A 26,170-nucleotide genomic window follows, 5' to 3' on the forward strand; every position below is an offset into this window, starting at 1 on the left:
TAGGAACATCTACTGATATAAATCAAGTAAGTTAACTCTACAAAATGACACAGTAGCACAGTTTTTTTATGGCTCAAGCAGCCACGTGGCACACAGAGTATAACTTTCTGACTGAACCAAATAAACAATAATCACGGGGTAGTTATCTTCCACGTATACAAGTTAAAAGCCTCGAGGAAACTAATACCCTCAAATAAATACTTTATTTTCTACTTCGCCCTTCTTCTTTCGTTCCCATCTTCCCTCCCTAACGTTTCGGCTCACCAAAACCAGACTTTTTATCAATGGAGTTGCTTTGACCCAAAGCTCTGCAACATGGCATTTTCTCTGTAATTCTCAAATTCTTCTGCAAATTTTCATAGTCGACTCACTAACCAGAAAAAAAACGCTTTGTTTTCTCCACAAACTCTTTAACCAGAAAAAAGTTTTCAAAACCTCTCATTCCAGACGGTCAATAACCTTTGCGTGGTTTCTAGTTTTCTTCACTTCAGGATTTTTTCGCAAACTCAGAAACCTCTCATTCCATTTTCGGCAATCGCTTGAAAAGTTAATTCCATTCGAATCCTCTGTCTCTGTCTTTGAATCTTTTCAGCGACGCAAGAGTCGAAGACGTAGTTCCTCTTTCCGTTTGTTTGTTCCTTTTGCGCTTTCTGTGGACCTTGTTTCGGGCTTTTGGGAACCCTAGTGCCACTCTTTTTCGTCTGACTTTTGCGCATTTATACTTATTTTCCTTCATAATCGTCACTTTTTTGACGGCTGGTTTCCCGAAATACCATTGCTTTTGTCTACCTTGTTTTCACATCTTAAACTCATGTAGGGTTTTGATGACATGAATTCTGTGAAACGTGTACTAAATACTTCGGTTTTTCCCTAAATGGGTTTGAACATTAATGAGAGCGTTTTTAGGGTTTTATTGTCAACTGAGTTAGCACAAAGTCTCAAAATCGTATATCGCTTGAATTGGAGATTTGCAGCTGGTATGATATAAAGGAAGTCCTCGAGTTTATTTGGGTTTCGTTCCATTCACCATGCCTGAGAACGGTCACAGTTTCGTGGCGTGGGAAGAACACATTCTATGCCATGAGCGTGGCAATCGTGTTGTTCATTATTACATGAAGGCGGCATCCGGGGATTTGATTCTCGCTGTTATAGGGACTGAGAGGAGTATTAGGCACATGATGTATGTTGTCGCGGACGAGTTTGTGCAGGCTTATGGGTCCAAAGGGTCCATCAATGCCTGCACCAAGTGGCGGGCTAGAAGAGAAGTTGTAGAGTGGCTCACATCATTGGTCTCGAGGCAGCTTCCAGCAGAGTTCACAAGTACGCACTTATTGTATTTTTTTTTCTTATTCTAAGATGTCATTTTCATTGATTTTGAGTTATTAAGATTTGTTTTTATTATAATTATTATTATTGGTGATAGACATTGCTAAAGGTTCTGTTTGGAGCGAAATCTTTATAGAATGGACACGCATTTGGTGCTAATTTAGGACTACGCATTGCATGCATGGTTTTTCTTTTCTTATGGAGAGTGCTTATGTACAAAAATTGAACATTTAAGATATTTCTCCTTTTGGGAATTAGCATCCGCTATTGAAATTGAGCCGTTTGGATAGCTTAATTAAGCGTAAGTATGCTGCAAATTTAAGATGCCTGTGTAGAATATTGATTGTTGAGTAAGGTGGATTCAATATATAGTTAAATGGATATGAAGTACAACATGCTGGTCAAAGACTCTGCACTGCATTTTCTGAAAGTAGATGCTTGTAGTCATATGAATATCATGCAAGGTCATGCCTGTGCATATTATGTTGCCACGTGTAGGATTAAATCAAATAGTTGATATATGAAAGCTATTACGCTGATTAAAAATACCTTTAATTTAATCTGTTGAAGTAGTTGTTCTGAGGTTAGCTGAACTAAATTGTTTGGGAAAGTTTTTGAATAGTTAATGTCAGCTCGTGAGAGTATGTTATATAATCACATGTTGTGATTAACTTCCTTTCCGGTAACTTGAACGGCTCAACTTGTGGGATGTGCACAACCTGCTTACTTGTGTGGAGCTTTTGTTTTTAATATCTGCCCTTGTGCAGGTGAATTTTTAGTAGAACTTAACGTGTAGTCCTCTCTTCCACCTTGAATACTTTGTTCTATCTTTACATGATGGGAGTAGTGATTTGAAGGTAAAGTGTAGGATAAACTTGATATTTAAGGTAGGATGCTTAATCACCATACACACAAATTCATGCATGCGTACATAAATGGATGCTAATAATTACTTAGTGCTTGGGTTTAACAGGCATATTTTGAGATTTTATGTGGTCAAATGTCAGTTATTTAGTTTGGAAGCCAAACGAAGTGATATATGATTATCTTGGCTCATAGATTATGGACATATATCCTTACAAACAAAAAACGTATTTCATTTTTTCTTGGCCCCCAAATCGTAGGATTAGGCACGGAGCCTAGTTTCAAAAAAATAAACAAAAAACTTGTTATCTCACCAATATTTGTTGTTTTTTTTTTCCTTTCAATCTTAAGGTTATATAGAGACATGATTATAAGCGTAATAGCTGCATGACATCACAATTTTGCAAGCATAAAGAGGTTGAAGGGATTAAATATCAGAAGTAACAAAATAATATAGGCCAACCTTTCTTCTTGGATTTTAGTAAAGATACAACAAATAACCATTGCATGCTTAAGTAATTTCATGATATGTTTGATATTTTATTTGTTAAAAATAAGTGGCGTACATATTTTTTTTGTTCCCTTTTACACTGCACTGCTATTCTAGATAATATGTCTATAGATGGTGCAACACCTAGGGCCATCAAAGAAGCACAGCTGGTTGGTGTCATAAAATTCATATTTTGTTCTGTTGCATGCATAGAAATGTATAAGATTTTATGAAGGTACAGGCGTGCAGCCATGTGTACCCTTATTTTATTTTGCTTTATTAAGAAGATTTCCAATAAATTAACTTTTTTTTCTTTTCAAACAATGCTTAGATTTTTTTCCAATTATGTTTTTAACTTTAACATCTTTTAAGGAAGAGTGGCTATTATGTGTCGATGTGTGATAATGTTTTTACAAGCACTTGCGATTGGTGTGTCCGTCTATCACATAAGCCTCATTGTCTTTTACTTTTTAGTATTTAAAAGATGCCACAATCTATGTATATATATATATAGAGAGAGAGAGAGAGAGAGAGAGAGAGAGAGAGCTGCAATGAATCAGTTGACAGGTTTTTCAAGCTCTGATAAGGGAAAGGGTACATCAACGAACCACATTTCTCTTCTTCATCAGTGTTTTTAGTTGATGCCTAGATATTGATTGCTCCCCCTGTATTGTTCTTCAATAATTTTATAGTTCCATCTCAACAGACCACAATGGCGGTAGAAAAATTAGATATGGGTCCTCTGCTTTATTTTTGTTATTATTTAATAAAATAATTGGTTGGTAAGGGTATGCAGCCTATTCTAGAATAGGGAATGGCAGGGTCAGGCATTCACCAGCCTATGTGAGAACTTTTTTTACTAGTTTAGAAGGAACAAGATATTCTCTCGCACACATTGGAGGAGCAAAAACTAACAGTTTTATCTTAGGATTGCCATCTCATAGTTTCTCGCTCTTAAATAACATTTTAAATTGTTGGTTTACTATGAATTTATCCAGTGTGTACAATTGCTTGAATATTATACTATTCTTTTAGGCTGATCATAACAGAGTAAGTTTTTGTTAATTTTTTTTGTAGTGAAGTTTTTGTTTAATTTCAGTATTTCATTGTTTTGTTAAGATTTGATTTTTAAAAGTTGATTCAATTATTCGTGCATTACTTTGACATGATAAACCTGGACATTTGCTGGGCATTACAGTCTACTTACATATTTGAAAAGTTGTTTTCATATTGAGAATTTTCAGGCTGCTGTTAGCTAGTTCAAAATATAGTACATCTATATTTTCAATTGGCATGGTGTGGGAATTTTGTACTAAACAGAACCAAATTAACAACTAAAACACAACAAGCTAATAAGCAAGAGCACAATCAAATGCAAGATTAGAAAATTAAGAACTTAACAATGCAGAAAACAGTAAATAACACCAATGATTATACTGGTTCAAGACCAATAGATCGATGTGATCTATGGCTCTAATCCAGTTTTGGAACACCACCAACTTCCTCTTTATTGATAAGAACAATTCCTTGGTACAATACAGTCAAGTAGATTCAACTCTCTTGGATCCTCTCAAAATGCTTGTCTTTCTCTCAAGAACACTCAGACCCGAGCTTGCATATTCATCAACATATGCAGCTCATTACAAAACCCAAGAACCCCAATCTCACTCTTTACTCTGTACCAAAACTCTCTCTCTTTCTTTCTCTTTTTCTGTGTAACAAATGAGGAGAATGAAGCAGTATATATAGGCAGCTGAATACGAGTGGCCTTGAAAGATTTTTCAGCTGAGATGGATCAGTTAGTTAAAACAGGAAACTAACTGGAAACTAACTGACTTTCTGTTGCTAATCATTTATAGGAACTATACCACACATGGGTTAGTTCATAGGTCAATAAGAAACATCATTATGATGTAAGTACACCCTGTATGCTGATTGGTGTAAAAACCAATATAAGAGCATGGTTTAATTGCTTGGATCTCAGAGACCTCAAAAGTTCATGTTTTAAGTACCTCTGGCTTTCAGTATTGGATCTGTTACACTAAGCAAGCTTGCCAAGTGTAAACAGCATAAGTGAGATTCTTGATTTTTCTTTTGCTGAGAACTGTGAGTTTAAATTGACATATTTTGCTAAAGATTAGGTTATTTAACTTTTAAGCATGACCTATTAACATTCATTTAGCATTTGTGCTTCGTCTAAGTAAGATGTATAATTGATTGTACGCTTCTTGTCTTAGTATCTTATTTATTTATTTTGGCACTTTCAAAGTTTTTCAAACAACTGATTTTGTTGTGTATCTGCTTGAGTTCATTCTGCTGCTACCCATTCATTTATATAGTTGGCTTTGAAACGGATTTCTAATGGGTGTATTGTTCTGATGTTAGATTCACCTACCAATGACTCAACACTGGCCTCATTGGCTCGTAGATCTATCTTGCCTGATCAGATGGTATTTCTATATTTTTGTTTCTTATTATCTAGTCTGTCTTTTTTTTCTTTTAAATACGATAAAAGATAAAGAAATCTCTTCATTGTCCAGGTTTTGAGAAAATTGAAAGTTCAATATTCAGAAATTAAATGGTCAGGTAATGCTTGGATATGTGCCAAACAGCTCAAGCACTACCCAGCTTTTTACAGGAATGGAAATACAGTAGCAGTAAGTTACAACCTCATTTCCATTACCAAGCTCCCTTCATTATTCTATTGTTTCTAGATGTAGCGGTGGTCTTCTTTTTGGCCTGTGCATTACTGTGTTTCTTTTGTATATTATTTATGAAGATTATTATTTCTACATATATTGGTGGACATCTCTCTGCTCTGTACGTTGCTTTGTTTCTTTTGCATTCTATTTATCAAGATTATTATTTCTACCTATAATGGTGGACTTCTCTGTACTCTGTACTCATTGTTTGATTTTTATGCATTCAATTTATCAGGACTTCAATTGATATATTTTGGTTCTTTTGATTATCAGGTCCATTCCTTTGTATTTATAATGGCTTTAGACAACCCTCACTACCTTGGTTACTTGGAAGATATGTATGAAGATAGGAAAGGGCAGAAAAAGGTAAAGGTACGCTGGTTTCATCATTATCAGGAAGTCATGGATTTGATTCCCCACCTAAATCCACATCCTAGAGAAGTTTTCATCACACCTCATGTCCAAGTGATCAATGCAGAGTGTGTTGATGGTCCTGCAACTGTTTTGACACCTAAGCACTATGAGAAGTGTGTAACTATTGTCGCAGAGGATTCATTTTCTGGACTTCGAATGTGCTTTAGACAGTTAAAAAACCAAATGCTTAGACCCTTTGCCCTTGCTAAATTACACGGGTACTCTAATCAAGCAATTCTTTCCTCCCTAAATATCAATACTGTCCCCAAGAAGAAAATGAAGTGCTCTAAGTTGTGTGGGGGAGATCATGATGAATTTGTCCATGATGATCATGTAAGGGTTGGTTCTAAGAGGTGTAGAAATTACAAACAAGAGCAAGGACTGGAAAATGGTACTCTTGGTTTTAAAAGTTCTGGTCCTAGGAATCAGACAACAAACTGTGAACCAATATACCCGAAGTTGAAATTTATGTTGAGGAAACCAATCGGCCCTAAAACTGTTGGATTTGAGCTTCAGCTTCGTACATCTTTTTCAGTTGATGAGAGAATAGAGGTGCTCTGTCAAGATAGTGGCTTACGAGGCTGCTGGTTCCAGTGTAAGATCTTGCAGATATCTCAGAAACTTCTGAAAGTTCAATATGAAGACGTGAAGGATGTAGATGGCTTGGGAAAATTAGAGGTATGATAAAGATGCTAAGATTTAAATTTTGTTCCCTTGGCTTCTAACTGGAAGAAAGTTTAAATGAATTGTCGTCGCTGGCATGGGGATATATTTGACTGTGCATTTGCATGATTTGCGTTCTTTAATATGTCAAAGTTAATCGGGAAAATAGTTACTAATATACATAGTTTTAATTTTGTAGGAGTGGATACCTGCATATAGAGTGGCTTCTCCTGATAAACTGGGCATGAGATGCTCAGGGCGCTTGACAATTCGGCCATGCCCTCCCAAGAATTCAACAGACGTTCTGTTTGAAGTTGGAACACCAGTAGATGCATGTTGGAGTGATGGTTGGTGGGAGGGTGTTGTTACTGGAGTTGAAATTTTTGGACCTGATACCATGCAAGTTTTTCTTCCTGGTAAGCCCTAATATTGTAGTATTTTTTGCAAATTTAAAAGCATATTTAATTATCATTGGTCGTGGCAAATGATGTCTCTCTGTGATCTTAGGTGAAGGGAGGTTTTTGACTATCCAGAAAAAGAAGATCCGGGCTTCCAAAGATTGGGATGGGAGCAGTTGGGTTATTATAAAGGCAAGGCCTGACATACTCTTGTGTATACCTGAAAATATCAGTCCCAGTATTACAAAGGTCTCAAAGGTTACAGCGGAGCTACTTGGGTCTGAACTTGATTGCACTCCTAAGCATGAAGCTTTTGATGGTCCAGATGGAAAAGGATTACATGACTTAACCGAGTCTGTTGAGATTCAAAAAAGTTTAGCCTATTCCAATTCAATAAGTTGTCCATCGGGAATTGATAAGGTTGAGACTAACAATTTTAGTGCTAACAACAATGCTGATTTTGGGAATGAATCAGGCTTGGAGAAAGATCTTTGTCATCCTAAGTATGAGAAGAGTGAAGCAGCCGTAGCAGAAACTATGTAAATGGTATTCCATGTTGGTGCTGGCTGAAGATCTCCAAATATTGACTCTGAAAGGTAGGGTTCATTGTTTTTGTAGATAGACTGAAATGTGGGAGCAAGGAAAAATGCAAGATAATGCTCAAATTTTTCTAACATTAAGAGAATTGGGTGGTGTACAGGAATATATATGTGGTATATTCAAGTGTTTCGGGATAAAAAGAAAGGTGTAGTCATAGTTAATGTCAGGCTGGACTGTAATAGTATTAGCTCATTGCTATTTGAGTAGAGTGAGAATATGTTTATAGTATTTTCTTTCCCGACTAGTAGTTCTATTCTTAGACGGCTTTTTTGAGTTTAATTGTAAAGCTTAGGAGTTTTGTTTGGGAGAATAAAACTAAAGTGTTTCATATGTTAGCTCAAGATAACTGTTTACTTTCTTTATACGTTGCAAGATTAAGAGATCGCTTCCTGGTTTATGCACCATTATTATCCAAGCCGGGTGTACACAATCAGTCGAGTAGAATGAATGTATTGCGTACTAGTTGCAATTAAAATCTTCTGCTCATAAAGGCGAATGTTTTTTTAAGCATTTAATAGAAGCTTATTTAAATTTCAATAATAAAAGCATCAATATGCCCCGTGTTTGGTCATTTCATTTCTAGATCAATTTCTATAGGCATATGTACTAGTACTCAAAATCGATTCGTGCTCCTCCAAATCCAAATGTCATAAATAGTATTACCACACCTGACAATATATATACATTAACATATTTAGGTGGGGGAGAGAGAGATGGCTCTGTTGGTTAATGGAGTTCCTTTACTAATCGGATTGAATCCCTCATGTTTCTTCTACACATTTTGCAGGCCTTTTCCTTTTGCTCCAGCAAAATGTTAAATATAATAAAAAAATATACAAGAGAAAAAAATATATATATTAAATTCAAGGTTGAGCAATTCCCTTCTTGACGAGCATGTCGTATACCTTGTCGATTCTACTAGGGTCAATCTTGAACAGCTGATGGGCATCCGATTTTTTAGTGACGTTGCCGCTGAAGATCTCAACTGACATAACCTCTAGCATCTTAAGATAAATAGGTGGAGTTAATCTTGTCTCACTGCATAGCCGTTTCTCCTGCCATGGCCAACACATCAAATACATTTGTCAATACTTGAATATCTAACTCCAACTCAAAATTGATTTTTTTATTATTGGAACAAATTCAATATATACATGCGTGTGGTGGGAGTACTTACAGCTTCAGATAGCAGATCTGCACCATTAAAACCCATGACATCCATGTCTCCAATAGAGTTTGGAGCCACCTGTCTCGAATTTGTGTCAGAGATCATGAAACCACCTCCTTGACTGCTAGGACCAACATGAGCACTTTCCTTTGTTCTACCACCCGCATTTTCCTCAACTTCCCTTTTCCTCTTCTGTTCAAGATATCTATCTGCCTCAACTGATGTTCGACAACCAGCTGCGCGCGCCTCCTGCATACATGTACAAGCAACATTAAGACACGACATAACACAACACAAAGCAAAAAAAGAAAAAAATTAATAAATAGTGACCTACCTTAAGTTCTTGAATTCTTTTTAGAGTTCTATTCTCTGAAATGACAGTCTGCAGCAATTCTTCATGCTCTTCCTTGGAATGAAAACGCATGAACACATCATATCGTCGACATATTGCCTTCTCTTCAGGCGACAAGTCATTCTCAAAATGGTTAGGATACAACAGATTTCTTTCTAATATGAAATCCTTCCGATGCTTCCTCTCATCTAGCCTGCCAATAAATTCTTTTTATAAGAAAAACAGAATTTTTTCTAAAACCAAAACAAAGAGACAAGCCAGGATTTTTTGTATCATATGTATTTATGAAAAGCTAAAAGAAGATATATCATGCAAAAAATTCGTCATCGACAACTTTAATATGTTTTCATGCTAAGCATAAAGTCCCCTCCAGCTAACTTTGTTAACTTTTCTCATGCCCAAGATAAAAAGACAATTTGTAATATTGTAGCTAGAGCTAGAACACACATCTGATTGACAATCTACAAGTTTCAGAGAAAATGAGAATCATTTTGCAACCTACCTCTTTGAGTAGATACGCAGCACTCTCAATTTAATTTCACGCTCTTCCTCAGTGTCAGCATCCTTGAATTCCATGTCAGCCAATAACTGCTCAGCATCATTATCATATTCAGGATCAAATTCCAGTCTTTTAGAGTTATAACCGCTCATTTCGACCAAAGAACCCTCGTTCCCTGAAACTGGTCTCTTCCCTTTAAAACTCCTGTCTGACTGAGGATCTGCCAGTAGCATAAAAACACTATAAATATGGATTTTATATTTGTCCAAAGTCATTGGCTATATGGTTAGACTCCAGAAGCCTGTGTCCTGTTTTCTTCCAACTGTTACCGTTACTTTCCAAGTCAAGTTGAAAATTATCTAACCTAGAGCTGCATGTAACAACTTACAATCTACTGTAACCAACTTGAGGTAACGATCTTAAAATGTTGTGTTACCAACCTTTTTTTTTCTCAAGTAACGAGAACCTTGTATTAATGAAGAAAGAACATACAAGGAAAGGTGTAAACCCCACCTACAAAAAAGAAAAGATACGGATATGTACTACAAAAAGTACTCCAATCCCTAGCTAAATCTGAAAACATGCTTACAAGTTACAACAATCATCAAAATTCAAAACATGAACTCAATACTTGTGTTTAAGATTATCAGATTTTCTATCATCCATTTAATTTTGAAGTCTTAGAGGGAATAGGGATAAAAAAAACAGGGGAGGGGGAAGTCATTTCAATTCTCTCCATTCATGGGGAGCATCAGCAATAAGTTCATGCCTATTTATTTTAGTATGGGTGTCCAATAAAATTGGGAAAAACATGAACAAGTAATCTGATTACATCTATTTAATTATATACTAACAAATATAAAAGATAGCAGAGCTTTTCTGTGTGCATGGGGGTGTACGTTTTGCATATTTATGTTTGTGCAGAGAGAGTGATAAAGATGTAAAGAACTAATGTAAGCAAACATTTGTAAACAAGATAAGAAGCATTAAACCTTCAACTTTTACAACAGGACCATCTTTAACATGGGTTACATTAGGCTTTTTGTTAGCAGCAGCTACACTTGCACCACTAGTACGAGGCCCAGAATCTGCATTTCAAGCATAATTAACTTTGAGTCTATATATCAAACTCATGGATAAACTAAAATATTAGTCAATAAAGAATTTGCCTAACCAGTATTTAAGCTAGATAGTAAACGGCTAGAGGAGCCAGCTTTGAGTGAATCTTCCAATCTGATTAAAAAAAATGGAAATTCAAAATGATAAATCATTAACTTCCAGTCTGGTGACTTTAAGTATCGTATATAATATTGTCATAAGGGAGAGCGATTGTGTTACTTGATCCTTGATGGAGAAAATGGAGATTCTTCTTTTATATTAAGCTCCGCAATCATGGGCAATCCTGTGATTTGGAAAAAGAAAAAAAAAAGAATAGAACACAGATAAAGCCATAAATAATGTCCAAGGAAATTAAATTAAAACAAACCATAGTCGTGAATAAACTGCCAGTTATTTTGACTTCTAAGTCATTCCAACTCCAGCATCTTGTTTTTCTTACTAGATATAACATATAAATTGTAGAGAGAAACTCTCACTGACTAAATAAGCAGAAAATCCATGCACCTTTCATTGCTTATTAATATAACGAGTTAAATAAGTAAAGCCGCTGATTATGACCTTAAATCACTATCAGATCTATCATATTAATAAAATTCTTTTAATGGTAAAATTCATAATGAAAGAGGAAACAAGAAAAATAAAAAAGTAGAAGAAGAGAAATTTCTCACCTTTTTTCTCTTCACTGTGCCCCTTAGCCATGGCAAGAAGTTCCTTTCTATTTTTTCCAACAACATGAGACATGTCCTTGGATAAATACAGTCAGAAACTCAATTACTTCCATCAAAAGTTGTTATTAAGGAAAGCATTCATAATCTAAAAAGACGTATCATACCGGAAGAGGAAATAGTGGAGAGTTCATGTATACATCTGTATAGTGATTGATACATTGCTCTTTACTCTTTGTCCCCACATGCTCAGCAATTTCAGTCCAGTTTCCCAAGCCATACATTTCAATTCCCTAGTACATGGAAATCAACTTAATTCAAAATGGATTAAGGACACAATACTCCATTGTACACTCCATTCATACCACCCTTTTTTTTCAGATACTAGCCACAAGGAAACAAAATAAATAAAAGTACCTCTAGAAGCAGTATCTCATCATCTGCATTCCAGTCAGGGCAGATAAGAGGGAAAGATAAATTATCCTGTTGAATGATAAATGCTCCTTCAGTTTCCATTATCAAAGAAAGACCATAATTGATGTAAAACTCAACAACAAACTATTTTGAAATAAGATTTGAAGGGGGTAAGAACAAGCTGGTTTTGGATATTATTTCTATATATGGAAGAAGAACTTGTTCAGACAAGAGGTTGTAGAATATCTAATAGATGTTCTAAAAGAAAGTCAAAGGGAACAGTTAACCATAAGCCTCTCAACTTCAAAAATAAATAAAATGATTTTCCAGCTGTGAAAGATTGCTGAACAGGAAACTTTTGCCAACGATACCATTTTCCCACCAAAAAAAAAAAACATTTGGTGCTTCTGTGAATAACCTAAACCATAACTGTAGAAGTCAGCAAGGAATCAAAAAGAAAAAGATTCACTTGAAAGGTATTACTGACCATAACCCTGTAAGGGTGATTACTTTTATGAGGTTGCACCTCAGCTCCAACAGAAAAACACTCTATGCATAGATCAAAATCAGCACAGGTGCAACACTTGATTCGAATCTTTCCTGTTATGTCCTTGTTGCAGTAATTGCAATGGTATAAAGCTTTCCCTTCACTAGTTCCTTGACCTGATTCCAAAAAAAATTAAAGTGGTAAGAAAAGTAAGAAGGGAGAAGAAGAAGGAAGAAATTTTCAAACTATGCAGATAACCAATAACAATACTCTATATGATGTTGACGCTGTTCAAGTCTAAAACCATTTTATTGACAGAGCATATTTTACATACTGTATGTTTCTAACCCAACAGCACATTAATAACTTGCTGTAATATGGGGAAACCGAGAATGTGGCATGCATAAGCAACAGGGTTTTCAAAATATAAATGAAAAGCCCAGCGTATTAACAAAATAGCAGAATGCTATTATTCCTTTCTATACTTAATTAACTAGAAAGTACAAGCTAGTGTAAAGGTACCTGATGTGGTAGATTCTAAATTTTCTCCAGTGGAAGCATTTTTCTTTCGCCTTGATCTGGAGGACCAAAAGTGGATATTCAGACGAAACAAAGCAAGTATGCCAATAATAAAACCAAATTGGCCAAACCATATCAACCAAACTAAACAATGATGATTTTATGACAGGAAACATTAGGTTATAACAGTAAAAGAGAAAAATATAAAAAATAAATGTGGTCAGAATCATCTTAAACCCTAACTAACAACACTAGCACATGCAAACAGTATAAGGAATTCAATGAAAACATTTTCACTTACACAAGTAAAAAACCCAGAACTCTTGTGGGAAAATCCAACAAAATCATGTGGAATAGGAGTGCATAGCACAGTTACCTCCACTAAATACTTTTCTTTCATGGCCTGAGAGCCAAAGATTTGAACTTGAAATATCATTATATCCTACATTTCTACTCCTTTATGCAACTTCTCAATTCTTCGATATTTTTCAAAACTGATAATTCAACGAAACACGAAGTAAAGAGTTCGAAAAAAACAGCCAACAAATAAACCCAAAACTCAAATTTCCACAACTTCAAATGGGACTAACGATAATAATAACATAAAAATAAAAATAAAAACTTGGGCTAAAAAAATAATGATAATAATAAAAAGTAACGACCTTTGAGTGGGGTCTTCGTCAGGGGAATGAAAATTTCCACGAGAACGACCCATTGTTGATTTTCTGAAGTTGAGCTCGCTCGGTAGTTAGTACCCACGAACGAACCGAGTCCCTGGTTGAACCCAAAAACAAAAGATACTGGTATCTTCTACCAGAATTTGAGTTTGTCAAAGTAGGGAAATACTTGCTGTCTATTCAAGGAAGGAACTAAACCCAAATCCAGGGTTAAAGAGTCATTGTTCTGGGTTTTTATGGGTCTCTCTCCAATTTTGACTTATTTTCAAGATTTTCGCTCCTTTTAGAGGATTCGGATATTTCCTGGTCCAGTTACTGGGGTTTTAATGCAATGCTTTATCATTTTTTTTTTAAATGACAATAGTTGAATAATGATTATAAATTTCTGTTTTACCAGTTGCAGCTGATTTAGAATTTTCGGCCTGAAAGTTTCAATTTTTTTTTTGTAAGAACAATGTTTATCATTGAGTAAATAATTTTTTTTAATTCCAATTTGTGAAAGATTGGGTCGTTATTAGTAATAGAAAGCTTTTGATTGAATATAAAATGACAGATTGTTTGATTATTTTATGTGCTTGGACTTTGAAGCAACAAAAATCTATGTATATATACTTGGACCAAATTAATTTTAACTATCTTTGTCAAAAAAAATTACCTATATTGAATTTTATAGAATATTAAATAAAATAAAAATATGTATATAATTATGAATTACTAAATACTAAATTAAAGATAAACAATTATAAAGGTATTATATTTAGACCAAAAATCTATATATACACCTAAATTAAAACAATAATTTAAATAGTGAAAATTTTATATATTTGTAAACATTAACTTTCTATTCAGCAACCAATAATTTTGTTTTTGTTGCAATGAAATATAATAACCAAATATGAACAAAATAAAAAAATAAAAACTTATAGTTTGTTTAACAATTATCTTAAAAACTGTTTTTTTATTAAGAAAGTATTACTATTATCATGGAAAAAATAAGATATTTCACATTGTTTTCCTAAATCAATTTAAAAACAAAATTAAAGAAAATATTAAATATTTTAAAATTTTCTCCCATTATTTTTATTTATTCAATTTTCTCATCTTAATTTTATTCACATTAATTTATTTTCTTATCACTTTCTTACACATCACATTCTTTCTTAATACTTTTTATCTAATGATTTTCTATCTCATTTGTTTCCTATCCTAAATTTTTCTTATTACTCATCTCTCCTAGATTCCTAATTTTTTTTTTTGTTCTTCCCAATTTGTCTCATTATTTTATCTCTCCCCTTACTTTTGCAAAAATATATTTTACACATATTTATTTCTTTTATTATATTACTATTTTATATCATTATCTTCTAATTTATCCGTTTTTTCTTATAATCTTATTATTTAATTTGTCTTTTATTTATGCTTTCTACTTTTATATATTTGTTTTTACATTCAATTTTTTTAAAATAAAAAAGATATTTAAAGCAAAATATTTTAGAGAAAAAAAAACAAAATATTTACTTCTTATATTAGATTATTTTTCAAATGATTAGTTTTTTTAAAAAATATATTATATATATAGAAATATAGGAGAATCTAGAATAACATTAGTCTTTTTACTTAATTGGTAGGACTTATCCATGTAAATTAATTATAACTATAGTGCTGATGTTTATTATAGTAATAGCACACTTCTTATAAAAAATTTCAGAAACTATAGATAATTTATAAGGTTAAAATCAGAGTTTAAATAATTTTTTGTACATATATTTTTTTTCCATATGTGTAAAAAAATTAATTTTTCAACTCTAATTTTAGTAACATAAATTATTTAGAATTTACCGAAAATTTATAAAAATTAAATAATATAACTACAACTAATATCATCATAAAAATAAAATTATAATTGATTTACATCACTAAAACACGGTCTTGTCCTACTGATAAAGTAAAAATGTGTATCTAATTGTAAACTTCTCGTATAAATATATATAATTCTAACAATAAATTATGTATTACTAAAAAAATTATAAATTAATTAGAAATACTTAAAAGTATATGTTTCAGCTGTTATATTATAAATAAATATGTAATGAAAATTTTAAAACAGTTTCTAAGGACATCTTTATTCTATTTTACGAGGCAACAAATGTGAGGTAGGGATTATGTTGTCACATTCCTTTTATCCGAACAAAGTACAATTAACAATCCCAAGTACAATCCATTGTGACTTTTTTTTTATTAGATCATGTGTCCAAAATCTAATTACACGTCATTTTTTAAATAGAAAGCTCAATAGAAAAAAAGCAATGTATAATATGAGAATGCCGGTCGATAACGTTTTTTTTTATTTGGAAATTTACTTAGCTTACTTTACTTGATCATTATGAATGAACCATCCAAATTTCCTATTTCAATTGCCATTTCTTTCAAGAAAATTATGCAAGAGATGGTAATGAAAGCAACAAAATATAAAATTATCTAAATATTTTTTCTTTTCATTTTGTAAAATGATATCAAATCTACAAATATTTTGGTCTAACATCATAAACAATCATTATTTGTTAATATTACAACATACACTCTCTCTTGGGATTTTTTTAGCTTATTCTTCCAGAGCAGAGTTGCAAACATTCTATTTATTAGATTTAATCAATTATCATATCATATTAAGTAGTACTTTTCTTCTCATTTATATATCATAATAATAATAATTATTATGTCAACATTGACAGAACCCTGTTGATGTCGATCGATACCTTTATTTTTCTTTTGGATAAAGATGTAGATACCTTTCAATTTCAAATACTTGGATTTCCATCCCACCAAAAAAAATGCATACATTTCCCGCATTGCGTTTATATTTCCCGACAACTCACGTTATAGCTTAGGAAATACACCATCATCATAATATACACAAATTTAGTGATCTTGCAGGTTTTGTTTTTTCAAAAAGATAAAAATATAAAATGATAAGAGATTGTTTTATAATATGTAAATAACTTTATTAATTTAAAAATATTAGAGCTAACTCAAATGGTTGGGTGTATAAGTAAATGTGAGAGGGGCAGGGATTAACTCATCATTATATTAAATAAATAATTGGAGAAATTGTTTGAACAAATCAAAATTTTAATTAGTGAACAAACTTTGAACATAAAATTACAACTTTGATCAATAAAATTTTACTTTTAATCTATTTTTTAAGTTTGAAACTCATATTTTATTTTAAAAGATATTGAGATAAAATATTAGACCAAAAAAATAGAGAACTATTGTTGGGTTGATTTTATATTAGTTTTAGAGAGTAATTTAATATGTTATTTGAGTGTTTTTATTTTAGTTTGTGAAGATTTGTACTTGTTTTCTTCCTATTTCAAGCTTCAATGGTCAAGTACATAATATGAAGTTAATGAGAAGAAACATGTTGAATACGATGAATATGATTTATTTAGTGTTGAGTATGGAGTTTTAATACATTATGGGTGGAAAATACTTAGTCAAAGATACTTAACACGTGTTGTTTATGGTCGATAACACAAGTCTGAAATTTCAAGCTAAGTTTCTTTTGGGTTTTATGCCCTTATAAAACCATGTCGGACATGTAGCACGATTTCATATTATCAATACAAGTAGTAGAAATCATTTAGTTTGAAATCGTGTTGCTTGCTTGTTTTATTACATGATTATTAAAATAATGCAAACATTTATAAACTCCCGAACATATGGATAGTTACAATTATAGTGACTAGGTCACAGTGGATTATAATTGTAATTATATGTTCAAAAGAACGAGTCCTAAGATTAGATCAGTGCATTGGATTTTCACTAATTAGGCAATCTACGATATGATCTACTTACACATTCAAGGTGTGATGTCTTGTCCAAGGCATCGACCAAGTAGATAAGATCGGATGTATTTAGTTACATCGGACTAGGACCGATATTGATTATTGATTGATAAATAAATATCGTTGTTATCAAATCTAATCAATGTCACAACATTGACCATATATTAAGTCGATCTTAATTCTAAGTGATAATATTCTTCTAATTATATTATTTAAATCTTTTGACTTGTTCGTTACCAGTTTACCCTACGGTCTAGCTCATACTTACATCTTGGAGATTTATTAGTGTAATTGAGTGGGAGTATTATTCATAGATACAAAATCTATAACTTCTGTATGAGAAGTGAAAATATGATTTCCTTAATTGCTTTATTCAAAAGGTTAAATGATTGAGATCTCATTTCTGTGATTAAGTTCACGGAAATATCATTTATAAGAAACTTAGTGGGAGTTAAGGATAAAATACTGATGAGGGATAAAACGGTAATTTGCACCCAGCTCGTTAGTAAGTCATCGATAGAGAATTGACTGATTGTAATGGTTACAACAATGGATAAGTATTTTTGGTTTTGAAAATACGTTCTATGAATTCAAGAGTTCAATTCCGAGTCTATAGTGGAGTCACGAGGAATTAATAAGGTAGTGAAATTATTCGTAAATAAATTCACGGTAACTTGTTGAAGCTTGATTTCATGGATCCATGGTCCCCGCATCACCTTTGAGTAAATCATCTAGAATGTCTCAATTAATTGATTTAATTATCAATTATGATTTTTAAAATTGACTAGGTCAATTTTGGAAAATTTACAAAGATATGAGATTTAGAGAATAAAAGAGAATCTTTGGGTAAATTTATTAATATTGATAAATTGGTATCAATATAAATAAATAATATTAAATCAAGTTTCAAATTATAATTAGTTAATTTGAATAAGGATTTAATTAATTAATTAAAAATAAATAAATAAAAGGTTTTGAATTTAGGCCCAGTTGAGATTTAAATTCAAAACAAAGAGATTGGGCCCAAGTCTATTTATGGCAGCCCAAGTGTAACGACCCAAAATCACTAATAAGGCTTAAGAGCATTGATTAGTGTGCCGGGAAGGCATATTTGGAGGTTAAGAGAATTAATGGTAAGAAAGCGTGAAATGGGTATTGAATAAGTATGCGGACCCTGTTTGGCTGGTAAGGGCATAATGGTAATCTTGGTCGTTAGGGCATAAATGTGAATGTGTGTGATAAATTGTTGAGACCACATTATTATGTGGGTAGATTGATAAATATATATATATATATATGTGTGTACAGGTGTGTGTATTTGTAATTATCGACACAAAGCGATCCTAGGGAGCAAGTAGCGGGAAAGTCACAACGGGGTTTAATAGTTGACTTTGGATAAATCAGGGATATTATAGGTATCGGGTAGTTAATTAGACTATCGGGTTATGAAAATAAATATATGGAGATATATTTGAGGTCAGGGTGTCTAGGTGGGAATAATGGGAGATTTTACCATTTTGGCCTCGGGGACGGTTCCGGCACCCCGAGCCTTGGGTTTGACTTAATAGATAAGTTAGACTTAAGGAAGCCTTTAGAAGGAAAATAGACCGACTAAACACTTAGGCTCTCTCTCTCTCTCTCACGCTCAAGGAAACACAAAGGAAACCAAGGGAAACTAGCTGGGATTTCTGAGTTTGGTGGTGAGAATTTGAAGGTCTAGCTCAGGGATTGATCAAGCACTAAAACAGGGATAAGGTAAGCCTTTAATTCTCTTCTCTGTGGTTAGGATTCTGGTTTTGGTTAAATGTTGAAACAAAGCTAGCTTTGGTGTTTTAAGGCAGAATTAAAGAAGGGAACTTGGGGACCTAGCTTGGCTATAGCTTGGTGAAGTGATTCTATAGCAAAGGTGAGTCTCTACTCCTGGTTTAGAGGTTTTTCATTGAGTTTGATGGCTGGTTTGTGTGTGTTTTAGCACTTGGGTTTTAGAAATTGAAAGGAAGATATTGGAGTGTGTTAGGCTGTGTTTTCTTGAGAGTTATGTTGTTTAGATTATGCTAAAAAGGTTGGGAATCAATTGGTTAAGAGTTGGGGAGTTTTGGGATGGTTTAAGGTAAGGTTTTGAGCTTTAAAATGGTGAAAAATATGGGTTCGAAGGGGAGGGTCGCGGCTCTGTTCTAAAGCGTTGCGGCCCTAGCATGCAAGGGAGCCAAGGGGGCTCAGCCAAGGGGGAGCGCCGCGGCACCCAAGGCAAGGGCCGCGGCGCGTGTGTGGTTCAGTGAGGGAGTAGGCTCTGTTTTGGGGAAGGGTCGCGGTTAGGCTTTGGGGGCCACAACCCTTGGTTGCACACTTGAGATTTTGAGGGTTTTAAGCATGGGGGAGTGGTCTAGTGTGCTCGGGTTTGGTTTCACCACCGTGCTTGGTAGAATTTGGAATCCCGTGGGTTAGTTTTGTCACTGGAAACCTATATTGGAGTATTAATGGAATCCATTATCTTGGTTGTGACTAGGTGATAAGCTAGGGCTCGGGAATGGATCGTGCTCGGGGGTCGTCCTCTCTAATTAAAACACTTGGAATCAAGGTAAGAAAACTGCACCTGTGTATGTGGATAGGATGGGACTAAGTGTTCCCTATATTTGAATGTGTTGTTATATGGTTACGATACACCATGTGGATATGTTGGGACTAAGAGTTCCCTATAATGATGTGAATGTCATAAGGTGGTATTATGCCACGAGGACATGTGGTAGCAGCCTAAGGGTGCCAAAATCCACACTTGCGCGTAGGGCGCGGCTCGGACACTGGTATCCGAGGACAGCTTATTATGCACTGAGCTCGGTTAAGCTGGCCGGAGTCAGTGGGCATGTCACTGTAGTTGGCCTAAGCGAGCCAAAGGCAGTGAGTTAAACAGAGAGTGCGGCCTGCGGGCGTTAACCCTAGTTATTGCTTGTCATGTGTTTATTGTGGATTAATGTCTGTCACCTAATGAGTGTCTGGAGCTGGATTAATGGTTTTTGGTCAGTGTGTTGCTTTGAATGAATTTTATGGCTTGATGGTATTGAATAGTATTTTGTGGTTATTGAACTATGCTCTGTGAACTGCTAGCTGCTTTAACTGTTATGTTATGATACTATGTTTTCTTGCTGGGCTTCGGCTCACGGGTGCTACATGGTGCAGGTAAGGCAAGTTGGCCATGGGTTGGAGAGCTCTGGGGGCAAGGTGTACATTGTCAGTTGCTCGGCTGCCACGGTCAAGGATTGTACAGGAACGGGAACCTAAAATGTATATTTTGCCATTAGGGTGGCTTGGTCAACTATTTGTAATTAAGAATTTTGTATTTACGTTATTTAAACCCTGATCTGGGATCCCATACAATAAACGTCAGTTTTCAATAAAGTTTAACCGTTTATAATCAAATTTTGTTTAACCTAATCCCTTGTGTCAATAGATACACACAATTCAAACTAAATGACTTGATTAGCAAGTCTTGCACTATTTCAAACACACAGTGTAACGGTCTTGTTTATCCAGGGCGTTACAACTTGGTATCAGAGCCTCCTAGGTTCAAGGGTTCCTGGAGGTAGGCTGGACATGTACACTTGCCGCCGAAGACAAGCTCGACTCAGGGCTCTTTGATTGAATATTTGAGACTATATGTTTAAGCTTTTGATTAAAACATGAATGTATTATGCTGTATGACTATAGGGAGCATGAGAACTGATAGGGCCTGGCCCTTGACTATTGCATGATGTGATGGAGGCATGCTGATTAGTATTGCTGTTGCATGAAAATGAATATTGGGATGATGGATTGCATCTTGTTTGCTTGTGGGTGACTGCCCAAGCTGAATTTATATGTTATGCTTGTCTATTGATTTGTAGGAAGCATGAGGAAGTGTGAATGAACATGGTAGCAATAAATTGGATGGCTAAATGTATAGAAATGTGAATTAATGTTTATTATGTTCTATGTGTGTATGAATATTGTGATTACTTGGACCTGGATATGGTTTGGTTCAGAGTGAGAACATCAGGGTTGAAGAGCTTAGTCAGCAGTGGCAGATGAACTCAGATTGTGTTGCATATAGGATGGTTTTGTAGACCTGGTATCGTAATACAGGAAGGTTGCAGATGATAACTGGGGTTGGTAACCTCCATCTATCATGAAAGTTGCAGAGTCGTTTGTCAGCGTATGGGTAAATGATGTTGGTTCATTATAAGGACACAGACAGATAAAAAATATTGAATGGAAAGCCTAAAAGACATTATCTTCTGGTTTGAAGAGGAAAGTTTGGGTTGGCTTAAGAATTGTTTAGTGAATGGGCAAAGCTGATTCCACTTTTGGCGATATGGTGATGAGAGGTCATAATCAAGGGATTGTGCTAAGTACTTGTGGCATAAGGATGCTAGGAAATGGTATTTAGATTGAGACATTGTCATGATGGATGGGAAGGAACTTAAATGGGAATTTGACAAAAGAAGTTATAAGGACATAGTCTGAGCTGCGGAGATTAATGAATCTATGAGCTTGACTTGGGATATTAAGCCAATGATAACATGTGTTAATGAGTATTAGGAGTTATATACTACACTTTAGGGAGAAATATGTTGGGGTTTTATGCCCTAATTAAAACCCAAATTCTTTGTAATTTCATTTTATTATCAATAAAAGAATAGAAATCATTTTTTTGACTTAGTCAATCACTTTGCTCACATGTTTTATTTTCATGATTATTTGTTTAATATAAACTTCTATTAAATCCCGAGCATATAGCTAATCTTATTTATAGTGACGTAATCACAGTGGAATATAAATATGATTATATGTTCAAAAATAAGTTAGTCCTAAGATTAGTCAGTGCACCGGATTTACACTGACTTGCCAATCTACGATATGATCTACTTACACATTACAGTGTTATGTTCTTTCCAGAACATTGGCAAAGTAGATAAAATCGGATGTATATGTTACATCGGACAGGACCGATATTGACAGTTGATAAGATAAGTAAACATACCGTTATTATCTATTCTAGTCATATCATATAGTTGACCATAGGTCAATTCAATCTCAATTCTGAGTGGTTAGTATTCTAACTGATTGTATTATTTGAGTTCTTTGACTTGTTCATTACCAGCTTACCCTACGGACTAGCCCATACTTACATCTTGGGAACTCGGTAGTATAATTGAGTGGGAGTGTTAATCATAGATATGAACATCTATAGCTTCTGATGAAGAAGTGAAACGATGGTTTCCTTTTAGTTTGGTTCAAGGTGTTAAATGATAGAGATCTCATTTCAGTAATTAAATTAGTTTACTGAAATATCATTTACAAGGAACTAAGTGTTTTAAGGATAAAATACAATGAGGGGTAAAACGGTATTTTAGTCCTATCTCATTGTAGACCGTCTATAGAGGATTGAGTGGCAATTATGGTTGTAACAATGGATAATTAATAGCGTATCTATATTTGTTATAGAGCGTTCTATGAATTCAATAGTGCAATTCCAAGTCTATAGTGGAGTCACGAGGAATTAATAAGTTAGTAAATTTATTTGTTAGATTTATGATAACTTATTGGAGCTTGATTTCATAGGCCCATGGTCCCCATTGTACCTTGGATAAAATCATCTAGATAGTCTCAATTAATTAATTTAATTATCAATTAGAATTATCAAAGTTGACCAGGTCAATTTTGGATAGTTTCACAGAGTTGTATAATTTTGAGAAGAAAAGAGAAATTATGGCAGATTTATTAATTACGATAAATTGGTATCTAAATAAATAAATAAATTTAAATCAAGGTTCAAATTATAAATAATTAATTTGATAAAGGATTTAAATAATTATTTAATTAATTAAATCAATAGAAAATAATACAGGCCTTGATTTTAAGTCCAATGGGCTTATAATCAAATGAGAAATTTCACGGGCCTATAGCCTATGATAATTTCGACCTAGGGCTTCAAAATGGCTGTTATTTTATTGATTTTTTAATTAAATTAAATGACCTAATTGAGTCTATAAAAGGAGTGCTTATAGAGAAGTCAAAACAAGGGGTTTTTGATAAGTCAGATTTTCTGATAGTTTTATATTCTCTCTAAACACAAGTCCTTTTCTAAGCCTCTTTGTTATTTTCTCTTCTTCTCTCTATATCTATCTCATGTGTTGAGAATTGCCCACACTAGTCTAGGTGGTTCTAAGAATACATTGGAAGATCGTGAAGAAAATAGAAGATCGGTTCAGTTTCTTGATAATACTCTGCGACAGAGAGGATACAAGAGTTAGAGAAACTGAAGGAAGGACTCTTAATTCCGCTGCGTATACTGTAAGTATTATATTATTTGTATCTCTTTGAATTCAATTTTAGAAACATGTTTTAGGCTATCTCATATTAATTTGTTTAATATTATATATGTAACGCCCCAACTCCTGGGACCGTTACGGTGTGCCTTGTAAATAGTGCTAAACTCGCTAATCGAGACATTTGGCCAAAATCGTGATCTAAGTATGATTAGCGGTTTAGGGATTAAACATTTTGGTTAAGATATAACATTTCACTAGAACGTTTAACATATACATTGGGATCCCGAAAATACAATTCAGAGTTTATTACAGAAAATATTTACAACAGGCCGTTCTAAGCGGCAAAACAGGGTTCAACCCTAGTTCCACTTTAAACCTCGACCGTGGCGGTCGAGCAGCCGCATATGTACACGTCATCACCTAAGCCCTCCAACTCAAGGATGGTTTAGCTTCCTCTTTCCTTTACCTGCACCACATAGCACCCGTGAGCCGAAGCCCAGCAAGAAAACATAACATTTTTCATAAACATTATCAAATGATTATCATTATAATCACAATGAATATAAAACTTTCAAACCAATGGGTGCACATCACATGATTCAAGTGGGAGAGTGGCTGTTAAGTAAGCCACCAGCCTCCAAGCTCTGTTTTGTAGCGGGAGAGTGGCTGTTAAGTAAGCCACCAGCCTCCAAGCTCTGTCTTTTAGCGGGAGAGTGGCTGTTAAGTAAGCCACCAGCCTCCAAGCTCTGTCTTTTAGCGGGAGAGTGGCTGTTAAGTAAGCCACTAGCCTCCAAGCTCTGTTTTCTAGCAAGAGAGTGGCTGATAGGTAAGCCACTGGCCTTCAAGCTCTGCTTATTCATCGACCCTCAGGGTCGGTCAGGCATTAATGCTCCTTGAGTCATTCAGTGCTAGTAATCGATTAGATCTAATCTCTGTTGGCTTGCGTGATTCACGCTAAGGCCGTTCTGACAAGTAAGTCAGCGCTTCCTGACCTTTGTCCAGTAACACTGCCGAGCCTGACAAATAAGTCACAGCCTCACAGCTGATACTAACACTTTTGTCGATTCTGTATTCAGTCCATACACAGGTAAGCAATGCTATCAATATGTATCATATGCCAGTTATCCAAGAATAGGGCATTCAGCATGCTTACTAAACAGTTTCTAGCACAGTCATGATCATGCACAAACTCAGAGACTCAAGCTCTGACCAATCTCATATTCATCGTTCATGGCATGCCCTATCACATGTTCCTCGTGCATTACATGCATCACACTTAATTATCCAGCATGCCTCAACAACAGTCATATGCAAATGGCAAGGTTTGCCAAGCATTCATTATGCTAACAATGTTTACATTTAAACATCCAACATGCATCATTCATAGCCATGCATGTCATACTCAATAGCCAATCAACATGCATCATAATATCCATGCATGTCATGCTCAATAATCAATCAACATGCATCCATAATAGCCATGCATGTCACATATACACAGGGTGCAGTTTTCTTACCTCAGATTCGAGCTAGTACCAATATAAGAACGATCAACCTTTAAGCCCTTAGCGGTCACCTAATCATAACCAAGTATGAAACACCATCAATAACATGATAATAAAAGGTTTCACACCAATATCTAGCCCCCAAGAGATCAATCCAAACTAATCCAAGTAGTAGGGACACTCCCGAGGCCCATAACTAAGTTCCCGGGGTCAAAACGAGCAAACGGGGCGAAAACAGGGCAAGGGCTGCGGCCCTAGCACCTTGGGCCATGGCCCCCCGGGTTCTCTGAGGCAAGGGCCGCGGCACCTTCCATCTAGGGCCGCGGCGCCCAGCAAGGCTCACTTCCTGACACCTGCTTCTTCGAACTAGGGCCACGGCGCACAAGAACAGGGTCGCGGCCCCCAACCCTGGGCCATTCCCAAACGCGTTTTAAACACTCAAAATCCTCCAAAAACATACCCAAACATTCCCCAATCATCAAATCAAAGTTCCCAAGCTTCCCAATACTCCAAAACCTTCAAAACCCAAAGCTCAAACCGACCAAAACTCAACAATTAACAAAGTCCAATTCTAAGCTTCAAAACTTTAAAAACTTAAAACTTCAAACTTAGATTACCTTCGATTGGGTTGTTTCTCGTCAAATCCTTCGGTTAAGAATCTTCTAATCTTTCCTAGGATCGCTATGCCTCGACCCTCGCTTGATTCCGACTCCTAGAACTCAAGATTTCCTCAAAAAGGCTCAAACGGTAAAACGGACTGTTTTGAGAGAGAACGAGAAGTTTCTAACGTATGTTCTTATCTGTCAAGCTACTTCAAGCTTAAGTAACCTTAAATAAAACCTAGTGCTCGGGGTCCCGAAAACACCCCCGGGGACACTATAGTCAAAACTTCCAGAATTTCACCCTGATCTCAAATATTCCCAATCTATCACCAAATAACATTTCTATTACCCCAAAATTGACCTCGTTATGATAAAACCGCTAACTCATTATATATGACCGTCTCATGCCGCATAGCTCGAATATATCTCCATAATAATGAGATCTCATTCACATATTACAATATGCACCCAATTTACAAATATGCCTTCAACAGGCCAAATTACCAAAATGCCCTTATCATTTTAAATACTCCCATACGCATGCATTTATCAT

The 26,170-nt window shown here is 34.8% G+C and overlaps 2 protein-coding genes across 3 annotated transcripts; one reads left to right on the forward strand and one right to left on the reverse strand.

The window, feature by feature from the left end:
- Positions 1-241: 241 nt before the first annotated feature.
- LOC133794752 (uncharacterized) lies at positions 242-7,792 on the forward strand. The gene is made up of 6 exons (XM_062232136.1): positions 242-1,320; positions 5,066-5,130; positions 5,221-5,337; positions 5,656-6,474; positions 6,659-6,875; positions 6,967-7,792. The coding sequence occupies exons 1-6, from the start codon at positions 1,029-1,031 to the stop codon at positions 7,398-7,400; spliced, it is 1,944 nt and encodes a 647-aa protein (XP_062088120.1). The 5' UTR covers positions 242-1,028; the 3' UTR covers positions 7,401-7,792.
- Positions 7,793-8,084: 292 nt separating this feature from the next.
- Positions 8,085-13,679, reverse strand: LOC133794753 (transcriptional adapter ADA2b). Of its 2 annotated transcripts, none has more exons than XM_062232137.1 (13): positions 13,343-13,679; positions 12,684-12,739; positions 12,162-12,337; positions 11,678-11,743; positions 11,428-11,553; positions 11,264-11,339; positions 10,815-10,878; positions 10,651-10,709; positions 10,469-10,564; positions 9,480-9,696; positions 8,960-9,170; positions 8,635-8,874; positions 8,085-8,512 (listed from the first exon to the last, which is right to left on the reverse strand). In XM_062232137.1, exons 1-13 carry the CDS (start codon positions 13,393-13,395, stop codon positions 8,321-8,323), a joined length of 1,632 nt encoding a protein of 543 aa, XP_062088121.1. In that variant the 5' UTR covers positions 13,396-13,679; the 3' UTR covers positions 8,085-8,320. The 2 variants fall into 2 exon arrangements, with proteins under 2 accessions (XP_062088121.1, XP_062088122.1); XM_062232138.1 differs by lacking the exon at positions 13,343-13,679 and adding an exon at positions 12,982-13,259.
- Positions 13,680-26,170: the final 12,491 nt, after the last annotated feature.

This window comes from Humulus lupulus, chromosome 8, assembly GCF_963169125.1.
Source record: "Humulus lupulus chromosome 8, drHumLupu1.1, whole genome shotgun sequence".
NCBI classification, from domain to species: domain Eukaryota; kingdom Viridiplantae; phylum Streptophyta; class Magnoliopsida; order Rosales; family Cannabaceae; genus Humulus; species Humulus lupulus.

Bases quoted from the DNA above. Each gene is read 5' to 3' on its own strand.
- LOC133794752 (XM_062232136.1), top strand. From the start codon at position 1,029: ATGCCTGAGAACGGTCACAGTTTCGTGGCGTGGGAAGAACACATTCTA. The intron at 1,321-5,065 runs GTACGCACTTAT...TTCTGATGTTAG, and splicing joins GCTTCCAGCAGAGTTCACAA to ATTCACCTACCAATGACTCA. The intron at 6,876-6,966 runs GTAAGCCCTAAT...CTGTGATCTTAG, and splicing joins CATGCAAGTTTTTCTTCCTG to GTGAAGGGAGGTTTTTGACT.
- LOC133794753 (XM_062232137.1), bottom strand. From the start codon at position 13,395: ATGGGTCGTTCTCGTGGAAATTTTCATTCCCCTGACGAAGACCCCACT. The intron at 12,740-13,342 runs GTCGTTACTTTT...TTGGTCCTCCAG, and splicing joins GACGAAGACCCCACTCAAAG to ATCAAGGCGAAAGAAAAATG. The intron at 8,513-8,634 runs GTAAGTACTCCC...TGGCCATGGCAG, and splicing joins CAGATCTGCTATCTGAAGCT to GAGAAACGGCTATGCAGTGA.